We start from the raw sequence: 14,713 nt of genomic DNA, 5'->3' as shown, positions 1-14,713 counted from the left end.
AGAGTGATCTATCATTAAATTCTTTTATATGATCTATATCCTGACAAATCTGTTAAGTGCCCTTCAATTTTGTTGAAAGCAAAGAACTAAAAAGCAACTGGCTTGGAAAAAATATTACCAATTAATGAAATCTTTCACTTTCTTGATTTCAGGTAAATATATTCCCAAATTTACTAATGGTTGCCTTTTAATTCTGTGTATAATATTTCACTTAGACCCTGTTAAACCTCATACTAAGAAATATTAAGAAGTTAAAAACTCTTCTTTTCCATTCATTTTAACTGTACCATATTTTTTAAAAAATACTTTCATCTTTTTTATTTTTGTGGTGCTGGGAATTGAACTCAGGACCTTAGGTATGCTAGGCAGGGTCTCTACCACAAAGATACTTCCTTTGCCCATAAAATATTTTTATCTTAATGCATGCTTCAAATGTTGGAGCTACAGATTTAGTTTATCATTAAATGGCAAAGCCAGGTCTTATCATTAAAAAGCTAACGAGATTTTTCTTTAAGCAATATGTAATTTCATCTTTTAGTTCACTTCAATATTTGTATTTTAAGATAGAGAAACACAGATATGGATGATGGATAGATGGATGGATGAATGGATGGATGGATAGATGGATGGGCTAATAGAAAAAGAGATGGGTGGATGAATGAGTGAGCAGATGGATGGAAAGGATATATAGATAAAGGGTGGGGAGGGAGAGAAATAGACAGATGGCTAGATAATCTTAGACTTTCCAACATTATTCAGTATTTATCCACAAGCCTAGTTACTAACATGAAAAGTTTCCACCTGCCTGCCAGTGCTTACTGTTGCCAAAGTTCTTCTAAATTGTTTAATTGAAAGAAAAACACAGCATTTGCTTTTAGATTGTCTATTTAACAGTCCAAATTTAGAAATAAAACATGACCATACAGCAAGATTCAAACCCCATAAATGTATATCTAGGCAATTGTGAGAGGTAATATAGCAACGTATCAGTAGTGATCATTGGGTTTTGAGGTTGCAGTTGATTGTACTCCTTAAAAATACTCAGGCAGGCTGGGTGAGGCAGTGCATGCCTGTAATTCCTGCACTCTTGGAGGCAGAGGCAGGAAGACTGCAAGTGTGAGCCCAGTCTTGGCAATTTAGTAACTTAGGGAAACACTGTCTCAAAATAAAAATTATAGAGGGTTAAGGATGTGGCTCAGTGTGAAGGCCCTTTGTTCAATCCCTAATACCACAAAAAGAAAAAAAAAACACACACTCAGATCTAAAATCTCTGTAAAATCTTTTTATAATCATAAAAACAAATTCTATTTCATCCAATAGTTTTTTTTGAATAAGTATTTAAATGGTTGTCTTCTACCATAATAAGCTTTAGGAAAACATAAAATAATATTGTCTAGGAATATCTTCTTGGTTTCAGGGTCTCTGCCAGTTGTTTTGATAAATTCTACCTCATTTAATCTTCAAAACATACTAAGAGAGTGATACTTCCTATTTGAAAAATGAGAAATCTGAAGCAAGAGAGGTTAATCAAAGTACTGAAAGCCTTTCAGGTAAGCAGCGGCTAACTGGTGATTCAAATCCAGATCTATTTTACCTTGACATTTATGTTCTTTTGAGCACCACATTGCACATATTAAGACATTGCCGTGGAAAGTGATCCCACTGGATCCATTTTTGTGTATTGTTGAAATAAGTCTATGCAGGGGCAGGGATGTAGCTTGGTGGCACCGCGCCTGCCTCACAAGTGCAAGGACCTGAGTTCGATCCCCGGTACCAGAAAAAAAAAAAAAAAGAAAGAAGTCTAAGCACATCTACCCACATAGCTTTTTATTTGCATACAGATATCCCATTATTTCAGATTCTGCTTTGAAAACTACCCTGTCCTCACTGAATCACTTAGGAACCTTGGTTGAAAATCAAATGCCCGTAAATTGGTGCTTTTATCTCTGACCTTTTTTGTTCCACTTCTCCATAACAAGGCTTCTGTCAATACTAGTGTTTAGTTACTGTAATATCAGTAAGTTTTGAAGTCAGGTGGTTAACTTCTCCAACAACGTTGGCTATTCTGGCTTCACATTTTCTATGTAAATTTTGGAAACGGCTGGCCAATTTCTCTCCTTCCAAAAAGCAAAACATGTTAGGGTTTTGGTTAGAGTTGTGTTTAGACCAAATTGGGATGATTGCCATCTTTTCACGATTGATCTTCCAGGCCATTGATAAAACACATTTTTCCACTTCTGTAAAACTTCCCTTAACTTCTTTGAGCAATATGCTATCATTTTCTGTGTAGAATGATTCCATTTCTGCTGTCACATTTATTTATTTATTTATTTTTTTGGTACCTGGGCTTCAAGTATGGCTGAGCTACATCCTTGGCCCTCGAATTTCTTACGTATCTTTATCATACGGTGAAAGTTGTCATTTTAAAATTTTAATACTTGAATACTTGTTAATATAAACCCATACACTGTAATTGATTTTTGTATATGCTATGGTTTGAATGTGTTTCATGTGTTGGAAGCATAATCCCTAAATTCATATGTTAATGGTATCTGGAGGAGAAGCTTTTGGGAGATGGTTACGATCAGATGAGGTCGTGAGGGTGGGGCCCTATGATGGGATTAGCGGCTTTATGAGAAGAGGAAGAGAGCTCTTCTCTGGTCAAATTAAGCCCATCTAATTGGCAATAGACAGGATGGTTTTTGCATCTATTTGCAAAATGATAAAGCTCTGATTTCACTAAGCTGAGGACAGGATAGAAGGAGCAACACCAGGCAAGAAAAGTACTGAATCTCTAGGTTCTTCCTGATCTTTAAGCATTTCAAGAAACATTTCTCCACTCCTTGTATTCCATTGCTGCTTTCTAGTGCCCCAAAATGCTTCTGACCATTTTTCCAGTTTTATCCCTGGTCTTTTGCACAAAGGAATGTTGCAATCCTTCAACACCATCATAATCCGAAGTCCCTCTTCCACTTACTTGTGTCAACTGAAGCAATCTGGGAGTTTAGAGTTCACAAAATAAAGGGGAAGTTAATCTGCTCTAATTTGCATTCATATGCTGTTAAATTTTAAACCATGGATTCCGCCTGGAGAAAGATTCAGAGAGGAATTTGTCCTTCTTTCCCTAGCACCAACAAACTCCTTCACAGAGTGTGAAGTCCATGAGGAAATGATGGCAAAAAAAAAAAAATTGTAAAGTACAAAACAAAAAATTTGAAATGAAAAAACTTAGTCTGCCACTTATTCCTCATCCATTAATCTCTATTATGCATTAATGTCTATTGGTTGAACCAGTACTGTAGGACTGTAAGATTAAGCCACCCAAATTTTCTTTTTATAATCACAGTATTTAATCTGACAATTTTTTTCTTTCTTTGTTGAGCATTTCTGCATGTGGCAAGCAGAATTACAAAATCCTGGTTTATGTGTCAAAGTGAGGGCAGAACCTGTGGTTGTGATGGGCTGTAACTCCCATGACTTACATTTTATTCTATGACAATGTCAAAGGAGTCTGCATCAGTAATTCTGGACTCTCATCAGTTTACTTTGAGTTAATCAAGATTTCCCTGGGTTAGCCTGACATAATCGGAGCAGCACTTTAGCTGTAGTTTTCTCTGGCTGGTGTTGGGCCAAAAAGAAATAACCATGTTGCTGACTTCCTCTATAGAGTCAGCCTCTAGTCACCAAGAGTAGTCTCTGGCTGACAGCAAGCAAATGGGACCCCAGTCCTGCAATGGTGAGCAACTGAATTCAACAATCAGTGAACTTGGGAAAGAACCCAAGTCCTAAGTCAGACTCTGGCCCCAGGTGACATCTTGATTTCAACCTTCGAAGAGCTGAACAGAGAACCCCATTATGTCATGTCCAGACATCTGCTGTGTAGAAGCTGAGGTGATGAATTCTTGTTGATTAAGCTGATAAGTGCGTGGCAATTTATTACACCACAGTAGAAAGCTAACACAGTGTGAAATCTTTCTTTATAGATGAATCTTCCCTTGAGACATCTCAGGTTTGAGAATTTGTATTTACACAAGATATATATTGGCATGTAATCATGCAGTTAATCAAGACTCTTTGCTTTACAATAGGTTTAATTTCAGAACTTCTAGAGCACAATTTCAAAGCATTTCTTTGCTGATTTCCAAAAGAATAGATAATCACAACCCTTTTGAGTATTTACAATGTACCCAGCAGAGGCCTAAGTCTGCCAAGTGTATTCTCCTGGTTAGCCCTCCACTTTGCTCTGTGTAATTAACATTTTGCAGATGAAGGAAGAGAGATGCAGAGGGTAGAGGCAGTCCCCCAAATCATATTCATAGTGAGTAGCAGAACTAGGATTCAGACCCAGGCTGTCTGACTAAGACTCTTGATTTTATTTATTGCATTTAACCACCATGCCTTACTATTGCTTTCTTAAAAAAATGTGGAGAATTCAGAAAAGCACTGAGAAGAAAATATAAATCACTGTAACCTCAGCATTCCCAGATAGCCATAGAATCACATTTTGGTGTTCATTTTGTCCAGGAAGATATCTACATAAATAGAGAGTGATGGGCACTTTATAACATAATTGGAACTTTATTCTGCTCAGTGGTGTTTCCTATACTCCATTTTTCTCTTTTCCATGGTACATTTACAAAAATAAAAGAAAACATTCACTTTCTTCCTAAAGAATAGCATGCTGTCATCTTGTATGCTTTTGGTTTTTATTCATGGTACAATCTTTCTCCAAAGTTGTGGACTCTTCCCTTCTCTGAAGGATTTTTGTGATCTTTCTTTTTCAGGGTTATGATCCCAGTACAATCCCGGAAATAAAAAGGCAGATGGGTGTGAAAAATTCAGATGATCAGAAAACTAGGTGTGCTAAAGTTAGGTTAAATTCAATTTCAATTTCAAAACAAAGATAGAGGATTAAGGGAAGAAGAGTGTCCAAGGAAACTGCCAATGTGAAGGCCAAGTGCTGAGGGGGTCAGCCAGGGAGTCTCGGCTGGGTCCACCTAGACTTCGAGGGTCTGCAAGACCCTGGGGTGGAAGTGAAGGGGCAAGTCAGAGGGGTGGGGGGCACTGTCCAGAGTGCTGTGTTGGATATGACCATGAAGTCCACCAGCCATGGTGTCTTCACTATAATCATAGGACCTCTGGCGGGGTGGGGCGGGGGGGACAGAGCCACCCTGAAGACTGAGAACCGTGAGTGTCAAGGAGATGCTATAGCCTCTCTGAGGACAGAGACCTGCCCCCACAGGGGACAGAAGAGGACAACTTGAGTTATCCAAAGGAAACTGAACTTTAAACACATCAACGGCAATGTTTTGTCTTCGGAAACAAGTGCTCAGCTACAGAGAAATAGAGAAAGTAAAATTTCTGTGTATCTAAATCATGATCATAAATTTGTAACCTTCTCTGCTGGCTCTGTCTAAATCTTTCCTATTTTTGTCAGTGATGCTGTCTTTTCCCATGCTCATTGACAAATCCATAGGACAACTTTGTCTCTCTGTCATTTGAACCAGTCACCTCTGACCACTCTGGAGGGTTTGTGGGCAGTGATAACCTGACTCCAAAGACAATTTACATATTTTATATAACACAAATGAGGGGGAAAGTAGGTTTTTAACTCTTGAAAAGCTTCCTGAGTATTAGTGCTTTTAAAAAAACCCAAAACTCAATGGATTGGTTTAAATGTCCATGACTGAGAACATAAGAATTATTTCCCCTCTAAATCATCCATATAAAGAAAATGATGTTTTACAAAATTGAATCTGACTTATTATTGATTCCAGATTTGGAAAGCGGCAGAAAGGCAGAGCCTGCCCAAGCAGAGAGAAATCAGCAATTCCTAGTGATCAAAGGGGATGACTAGCTCAATGCTAACAAATGCAGGAAACTGAGGAAGGGGTCCCTACGAATTCCCACCACTTAGTTCTGAATTCGGAATATAGTCAAGTCTATGTCCTAAGGTCTACTGATTGTTTTCCCACCATGAGGCTCCTTGTCGTTACAGCTGGAGCTGGGGCTTTTGTGATGGGATTTGGGCCTAATAGCCTGGAAACTTTGGTGGTAGCTCCCTTTGGAGTATCTCAATCTCTCCAGTCCTAACAATTCCCCCTTTCAGGGAGCCATGTAGGCACCTTGAGCTCCCCTCACTCCCACCTGCCTCTTATCCAGTGGTCCAAAGACTTAGCTCAGAGTCTCTGTGCTGGGAAGTTGGGACGACAATCAGAAGGAGGAGCCATGTGTGTGTGGGCTGTGCGATCACATGCAAACCTAGGACCACAGGAGCCAGAAGTCAGCCAAAGGGCTGAGAGCAGTAAATCGGCTCATCTGTAGATAGCAGTAGAGCCAGAAACAAGAGGCCAGGACAGAGGTTTCCTGGATCCCCATAGTCATCATGTTTTGGCTCTTGCTTTGATTTTAAATCTGACTGACTTTCTGTCTTTAGATTCCAAATTCCATTCTTCAGATTCTCATAAGAAGATTTCCTCCTTTTTTGCTTATTTTGATTTCTTATTATTTGTTTAGGTGCTAGGAAATGAAGCTGGGCCCCACACATACTGAGCATGTACTCTACAAATGAACTATGCTCCCAGTTCCAATTTAATCTCTTTTAATTGCAACCCTAGATGTCACACTCCTTTTTGCCAAAATGGTAGTTGGGAGCTCAGTGTCGGTGAAATAAGATAAATCAGCGGACATAAGACAAGGAAAACAACAATTTTAAAAATATTGATCTTAGATATGATGCCCAAATCATGAGACTAAATAAGTAAATAGGACTTCATCAAAAGGATAAATTTTTTCTTGGGAAGACACTATCATGAAAGGAGAAAAATCCAAATAATTGGAGAGGATATTTGCAAATCATAATTTGGTAGAGGACTTTTATCTAGAATATATTTTTAAATGTACAATAGAATGACAAACATACCGATATAAAAATAATCAAAGACTTGAATCTATGTTTCTTCAAAGAAGACATAGAAGTGGCCAAAAAGCACATGAAAAGATTCAACATCATTATCATTTGAGAACAAATCAAAACCACAATATTTCATTCCATACCTGCTAGCATGGCTATAAAAACACAGATAATAACAAGTACTGGTAAGAATGTGGAGAAATCGTGTCCTTCCTACACTATTGATGGAAATGTAAAACAGCGCCTGTGCTATGGAAAAGTTTTGCAGTTCTTTAGAGTGTTAAAGGTAGAGTTAGCCTATGCCCTAAAAATTCCACTCTTATTATACACCTAAGAGAAATAAAAGCACATGTTCACATGAAAAATTGCATACAAAGGTTCATAGGGAAATAATTCACAATAACCTAGAAGTAAAAACAACTCAAATGTCCATAAACAATGAATAGATAAATAAAATGGGGTAGAGATTCTAAAGGGGTAGAGGAAATAAAAATGATTAAGTTGTGATGTGTATATGTATCAATTCTCTAAGATAAATGTAATTATTGTGTATCATAAACATGTACCAATAAGTAAATAAAATGGGGTATATCCTTAAAATGGAGTGTCACTTGGTCCCAAGAAAAAAATGAAGTTGATAGATGCTATAAAATTAAAGAGCCTTTAAAACATTACGCTAAGTCGAAGCCTGCAGCAAAAGGCCATATATTATATTATTCCATCTATATGAAATCCTCATAGAGAAAAGGAGTAGGCAGTGACTTCCAGAGGCTGTGCAGAGGAAAGCTTAGGGAGTGACTTTCAATGAGGAATAGTTTCCTCTTTGGGTAATGAAATGTTCTAGAATTACATATTGATAATTGATGCCCAATGCATGAATATACTAAGAGCCACTTCATTTTACACTTTAAAAGGGTGAACTTTATGGTATGTGAATTGTGTCTCAATAAAGCAGTTATAAAAGGTATGATGAAGAAATATATCAGCTCAACTTAATTACTTCAAAAACAATACACTTAGAATTACAATGAGGAATAAGAAGCCAAATTTTAACTAGCTATGTAACCTTGAACAAGTTACTTACTTCTCTGTCTCAAATTTTTTTACCTGTTAAGTGGAGATAATAATATGCATTCTATGAGGTCATTATGATGATTAAATTAGTTAATACACATAAACCCTGTGGAAGACTGTTCATCACACAGCAAATTCTCAATAGGTGCTAATACTTCTTATAATTATTAACATACCAATGTAATACACATGGCTGAAGATCTCTTGGCTATAATAATTATTTTCTTCAAGGGTCACTCCAATTACTCCACATGCAGCTCCACAAAAGCATGGAGGGTGAATGCCCCCACAGAATATTGGAGGCTGTAAATACGATGATAATCTAGTAGTAAAATAAGCCTTATGAGTAAGAAACAAATGTGATCACTGAATGCTCATCTTTATAGAAATGGATGGAACTCCATGTCAAATAGGAAAGAAGAGTCTCTTCCATGTGTTGGGAAGGTGCCCATAAGTATTTCATTATGATATTAATCAAGGCAAAAATGTACTTCTGTGATCCAGGTAAGACTTTATATAAGCATGGTGACTAAAAGATAGATGATCTCTAACAAAGATGACTCCTTGCCCAATTGGGCTAACTGACATCCAACTGGGTGTTTAACTTCTCTGCTCAACAAGGTTTTGTTGGCCAGGATCTTGCAGGAAGGAGCCTGCTTGCACAGAGTCTCTGAGGTAACTGGTGCTTCCTTCTGTCACCAGCCATCTTTGGGCAGAAACATTTCTAAAATTCTGAAATTTTAACTTGCTCTGCTCACTTCACTCAAATTCTAATTCCCCCTTCCTGTGATGACCATGAAGATCCTATCCTCTGCTATCTGTCTCTGAGCTGCCTTTGCCCTGTGCTGCACAGTTCTCCGCAGCTCTGCCATTGTTATTGCTGCATACAGGGTGTTGGACCAGGATGTCTTATCTAACCTTTGCTAAATGCCCAGTTAAATGAGGCTAAATGCTCATTTAAAGGACTGCAATCTTTTTTTTTAATTAAATTATTTTATTGGTACATTGTAGGTATACAACACAATTACATTTCTCATTGGGAATTGTACCTTTACATGATGCATCTTGGTTCTTATTTTTTCCCCATTCCTAGCCCTCCCTTCATGCCCTCCACCCTTCCCTATTTACAAAGACTTTATTTCCATTTTTTCCATTTCTCATCATTTTTCCTTTCCCTTCTTTCCTTTCCCCTGCCCCTCCCACTACCCCTACTACCCCTTTGGACCTTTTCTTCCTATTTTGCATTATCAATTATTCATTCTAATCATTGGTACATTTTAGGTATACAATATAATGACATTCATCATTGGAAATTTGCACCTTTACACAGTCTCTCTTGGTTCTTATTTTTCACCCTTGCCCAGCCCTCCCTTCAACCCCCCCATTCCTCCCTATTTATAAAGATTTTGTTCCTACTTTTCCATTTTCTCATATTAATCCCATTCCCTTCTATCCTTTCCTCTAGCCCTCCCACTTCCTTCCCCTTTGTCCCTTTTCTTCCTATTTCACATTACCTATTATACATTTTAAGAACTGCAATCTTTACGGGTCTCCAGGTTCTTGTTTTTCTCGAAACTGGACAGTGATTCCCTGAAGGCATGCATTATTAAAATAGCTATTATTCATCTTGTGACCTTGGCTCAGAGCACTGTGCCTGGCATATAGTGGCAACTGAGGAAGCAGGTGAGGAGTGCATGTATGGAAATGTTGGGGATCCTTCCTGCAGCTGAATTGGAAGGCATAGAATCCTACTTTTTGTCTGAAAGTTGTTCGAGTGTTGACAACAGAAGTTGAATTAGCAAAGCTCTACCAAAATTCCATCTTTCCTCCTTTTTCTCCTCCTCCCTGAAGTTCTTGCTCCAACCACTGGCTGAGAGCAAGCTTCCCTGGCTGCCTCCTAGGACATTCCCCGCACATGGTCCTCAGGAAGGGCACCCCAGGGCCCCTTTTCAGAGGCACTGGCTCTCCCCTAGCTTCTTGGAGTGTTCAGTTGAGGGATCATGGAAGCACCTGGCCAGAGAAATGTCTCAAAATTATGGCACCTCTCTTGGGGTCAGTTCTCATCTGGTGGCTGCAGTATGGCAGAACTCAGGCCTGGCCCACTTCAGGGCAGCTCTGATGGGCTTTGCTAGTCCCAGTGCTCTCAGTGGAACGCATGAAGGTCCTGATCTATGGCTCTGGCCCAGGCCTGCTCCTTCCTCCCCTTCCTGCTACCTTCCCTCTCTTACTGGTCTTTTCCCTGAGGGCACTTCAGGAAAATCCCTTGCCCACAAATGCACATTTCCACACCCAACCAACTTCAAGCGGTAGGCATCAGCAGAGACCAGGCACATGCTTATCCACCATCCAAATACCACCTGGTTACCTCAGTCATTCCTTCAGGAAGCAGAAATATCACCAGCAAGAACAAAATTCCTCACCCAAAAATCATAAATAAAACATGTATTTTAATTGGCTATGAAGCAACAGGTAACCAGAGCAACCTCATCCAGGAATCCCCTCACTACCTCCTTCTAACCTTCTGTGGCCTTAATGGAATGAGGCAGGGAAAGGAATGAGTACCTTGAGTCCATTTGACCAAGGTGAAGGTCCAGGGATCTCAGGGTAGGTAACCTGCCTAAATCCAAACATTTGATTTGCATCCAGCCTAGAAGTAGAACTGATCTCACTGAAGCCTTTCTCAAGTGTATTTCCATCTGCCAGGCTTCAGGGCTTTGTTTTGATAAAATGGACTGGCAGTAAGTAAGCACACAAGGAAACCAAATGCGGAGAGAGGGTGACTTCCCAGGCGTGGAGCAGAGGTAGCTCAAACTTCTGCTTCCTGGTCTCTGGACCAAAGATTTTCAAGGAATCAAGATCTTTTGGTTGTAACTTAAAAGCTGCAGGTGTATTCTTTAACATGTATAACGACCTGAGGTCACGGTTTTGGGAAGCAGGGCTAATTCAGGTATTTTTCCATATTGTCTCCAGAAATAATTTCAAAGTGTTAGAATCTCTGTCCAGATTTTCCATGTATACCATATGCTCACCATATTATCCCCAGGTTTCTTTTTCTGGATTCTCAAGCCAGAATTCTATTTTGAGGTCTGCTGATTGAACAATTGCTACTTAGTTCAGAGTCTGTGTGGCTTCGTGGGTTGTCCTATCTAAACACCCATCACAGCGGTGGACCTTCCAGGTACAATATGAATATCAAATGTCTCATGTTACTTCTGACTCACCTCAGAAGAAACCAAAAAAAACCTCAAAACCAAACACAAACCAAAAACAACTTGGAAATAAAACATTTCAGCAAGAGATAAGTTAGTGTTTCCAGTTGACCACCAAGTCTGGACTCACTAAAATAATGAAGGAAGCTAAAATGGTTGAGTCTTGACTGTGTGCAAATAGCACACATTCACATGCATAACCCCAGTTCTCACAGTAGGTGTTATTTCCTTGAAGTAAGTATTATTTCCCTGTTTCACTGATAAGGACACAGAGGCAAGACGAGGGTTAATAACTTATTCAAGGTTTCATAACCAGGTAGGGATAGGCAAGAGAGGAAGAAGGTGAGCAGCACTCAAACTCACAGTCTGAGGTCAAAGTCATGGAAAGGTCAGAATTTCAGGCTGTTATAGCTGTTTACCCAAGAGAAACAAATTCCAGCCACCAACAAAGTAGAAGACTTTTCTGACTCATCAAACTAGCAACTGCACATCGCACTTCTGTCTACGCCTACATGCATATCCTGTGAATGGTTTCCCTGAGACTCAAAAGTTTTTAGTCTGTGAGGTTAATGGTGCCTTGCTTGGAATCTTACACCCATGCATGTCATTAAGCAAGTGATCTATTGTGCAAGCAAAGTATTAGACCTCATTATCATGCCCACGTCAGAAAACACAAAAATACCTACCTAGACAGCGGTGGCCGTTGGAGTGGCCCATGTTGAACTGGTCATCAGAGGCTGGAGAGGCCAAGAAGCGAAGGAGCAGGAGTAGGAACACAGGAGCCACCTTGAGGATCCTGCACGGGGACTTCATCTCAGAGCTGTCCACCTGAGTCACCACCTGGCTGCAGAGATGGCCAAGTGAGGAATGTTGAACAGAGTAATCCGTCTCTCTCTCCTCCTCTTCCTCTTTGTCAGCCCCCCAGCCTCACACACACTTTTCAATAAGCCTGAAGCGAATAAAACCCCACAGGAATACTCACAGACTCACAGCTCAGTAATCTGAGGGAGCCACAGGGTCTAGGTCGGGGAGGAGCTGGAGGGAGTCTTCAGTGTGTAGTTCTGAGTTAAACATTACAGGGTAAAGGAAAGCCCGAGTTTCACAGTTTAGCAATGGCACTTCCGTCCTCTCCAGCTGAAAGCAGAGGTCATAAACTGTGGGGATTATTCTGTGGGTCTGCTTAGGAGGCTCTTCCCCTTTCACTCTTGCCAAACAAAGCTAGGTAAAACTAAAACTGAAGAGAAAAACGCACCAAAAGATATAGCCCTTTAGCAATGTGATCACAGACCGCATGGTGTAGAAATCATTCTGCATCATACTCACAGCATATTTAATTTTGTTTTAAAGACTTCTGTGTGATGAAGCCAGTCTTTTTGTTTTGTTGTTAAGGAGAATTCTGGACCAGTAGCTACTTGGCTCTAGAGAAGTTGGCTTATTCCTCAAAGGATCAAGTTCTCTCAAGGTCTTTCATTTGATGTGCAGAGCATAAGGACAGTCAGCAGGACTGGATTTTAAATGAAATGAGAAATAAAAGAAGGGTTAGAATTAGCCAACTCATATTTACTTGGGTAAATTGCATCTTTATTCCCAGGGTTTCAAAGTGCATTTATATTTCTTACCTGCAGGTGATTTGTCCGTTTCTAAGAGGCTGCTTTTGTGCTCTGAAGGTGACAATAAAACACTGTTTTATATGGGGAAGGGAAAAAAACCTGAAAAAGATCATAGATAAAGAAAAGGCATTTAATCCAAATGCTTTGTTCTAAAATAAGATACAGCAAAGTCACTTACCATTCTCAGACAAGACCAAAGGACAGGGCCAAAGTACCACTGACCAGATAAGAGATCATGTGGTTCTTTTCTGTCCCTGCTGAGGCCTCAAAAAGCTTATTATATACTGTGACATATTACGGAAACTATCTAAATTGGCAGCCTTTCTTTAAAGACTAAGATTTTAACTAGCAGATAAAGTTCTAGAATCCTATCCTTTCCAGAGTGTATGAAATACCAGTTTTTGTGGTTTGAAGATTTTTCAGGCAGGCATTTGTCTTATGAAGGTCATGGGGCTAAAATTCTCAAACGTGCAGCAGAGAGTCACAAATGCGAGTGTTTCCCTCATTACAACCCCAGCATAGGTTGGGCCAACAAATGTCATGCTTATTTGGATGTCCTTGGTCACCTATGAACCTGTGAATTCCTCTGAGGTAAAGATGCTGCTGCTTGAGATCTTGACCCTGTGACTAAAGGAAGATTTGGAGGTCACGAGGACCATCACAGGGATGGGGCCTAGACTTGGAAGTTCTGGAGTCTTCCTGGGGAGACTGGATATGGTAATGATGATGACAAAAGGGCCCATGTTCAAGCTGCGTATCTACTATTTACTCTGGGTAACATAAACTTTCCCCCTTCAGCATCCTCACTCGGTGGGGGTAGCAATAACGTCTGCCTCATGAGGGTGCAGGAAGGACTCAGATAGATGACATATCAAAGGACAAAACAATGCATCTAACAAGTATGTGCTTATGAATCAGAGCTCCAGCTGTTTCCCAGCAGGGGTGCAATGGGGCACCAATGCTCTTCCAGGGAAGTCCAACAACATGGTGGTTGCAGGGCAAGATGTAATGTAGGGAGATGCTGTGGGCACGAAGGGCAGTGTTTAGTGAATACTTTCTCTGTGCCTGGTGAAACTACAGGCATACATGATCTAGTTCGTGTAACCCAGAGATTGGCTAGGAATCTTCTGAGGGCTCATGGAAGAGCATTCTGTACCGGCTCCGGGATCCCCGAGAACTCCATGTTGTGGATGTACAGCTGTGAGCAAGTCGGGGAAATCTCGAGGTTGGAAAGGAGACGAAATGATCTGCTTCATAGCATACACTGTGGTAGTGCCTGACAGAATGGGTTTTGATGAATGAAAGTGCTTTCCATGCTTGGAGGGTGTGATTTGACTTGGCAAGGTCAAAAGAGCAGCAGAGCGAAAAGGAAGTAGTTTTGCCAACTGAGGCTGACAGTGAAGTGTGGTACACACACACTGCTAATGAATCCGCAGTCCCCTCGCCAGGCTGTCCCTGTCCCATTTGCACGTATTTCCTGTCCCTCAGGCTGGCTGATGCTGTTTCTCCCAGCGGGGCTGCCTTTGTTCATGGAGCACTGCATGTAGATGACTGGGGATCTCTGAATACTCTGCTGAAAGGCCTGGACCCTGCTGGAAGGTGGGTTTGTGACAACACGTCAGACCCTGTATGATGTCCCCACAGGACCCTTACTGTCAGACATTCCAATTTGATTTTCTCAAAATCTATTCTTGAGAATGAGATTTCTTTCTTGCAGCACTTTTGTTACTTTGCTCAGGAGCCCTGATTCAAGCCACAGCCTTTCTCCCTGCTACAGGAGACCGAGGATTGATGGCCTCTCAATGTCGGCCTGTGGTCTGGCGGTTCTATACGAATACACCTGCTTCCTGGTTTTCTTTTGGCTAGTATTGGCCTGGACCAGCTCATTCACAGCAAGTTCCTTAATC

The 14,713-nt window shown here is 40.4% G+C and overlaps 1 protein-coding gene across 7 annotated transcripts in view; it reads right to left on the bottom strand.

Moving 5' to 3' along the window:
• Positions 1-12,964, bottom strand: part of Aoah (acyloxyacyl hydrolase) — a 215,405-nt gene extending 202,441 nt beyond the window's left edge. Inside the window, exons 1-4 of one of the 7 annotated variants that reach the window (XM_087196415.1) lie at positions 12,816-12,963; positions 12,520-12,700; positions 12,179-12,330; positions 11,883-12,040 (exon numbers count right to left, since the gene is read on the bottom strand). In XM_087196415.1, coding sequence (XP_087052541.1) covers positions 11,883-12,009 — 127 coding nt within the window. In that variant the 5' untranslated portion in view covers positions 12,010-12,040; positions 12,179-12,330; positions 12,520-12,700; positions 12,816-12,963. Of the gene's footprint in view, positions 1-11,882; positions 12,041-12,178; positions 12,424-12,519; positions 12,701-12,815 lie in introns of those variants that run through there. The other 6 variants (XM_004840290.4, XM_004840291.4, XM_087196417.1 and 3 more) reach the window with 6 other exon arrangements.
• Positions 12,965-14,713: the final 1,749 nt, after the last annotated feature.

Source organism: Heterocephalus glaber, unplaced genomic scaffold, assembly GCF_053883595.1.
Source record: "Heterocephalus glaber isolate CG9 unplaced genomic scaffold, H.glaber_assembly_v1.0 deba00001610, whole genome shotgun sequence".
NCBI lineage: Eukaryota > Metazoa > Chordata > Mammalia > Rodentia > Bathyergidae > Heterocephalus > Heterocephalus glaber.
Note: the sequence above shows the minus strand (reverse complement) of the source record. Positions and strands in the feature narration are given on the sequence as shown.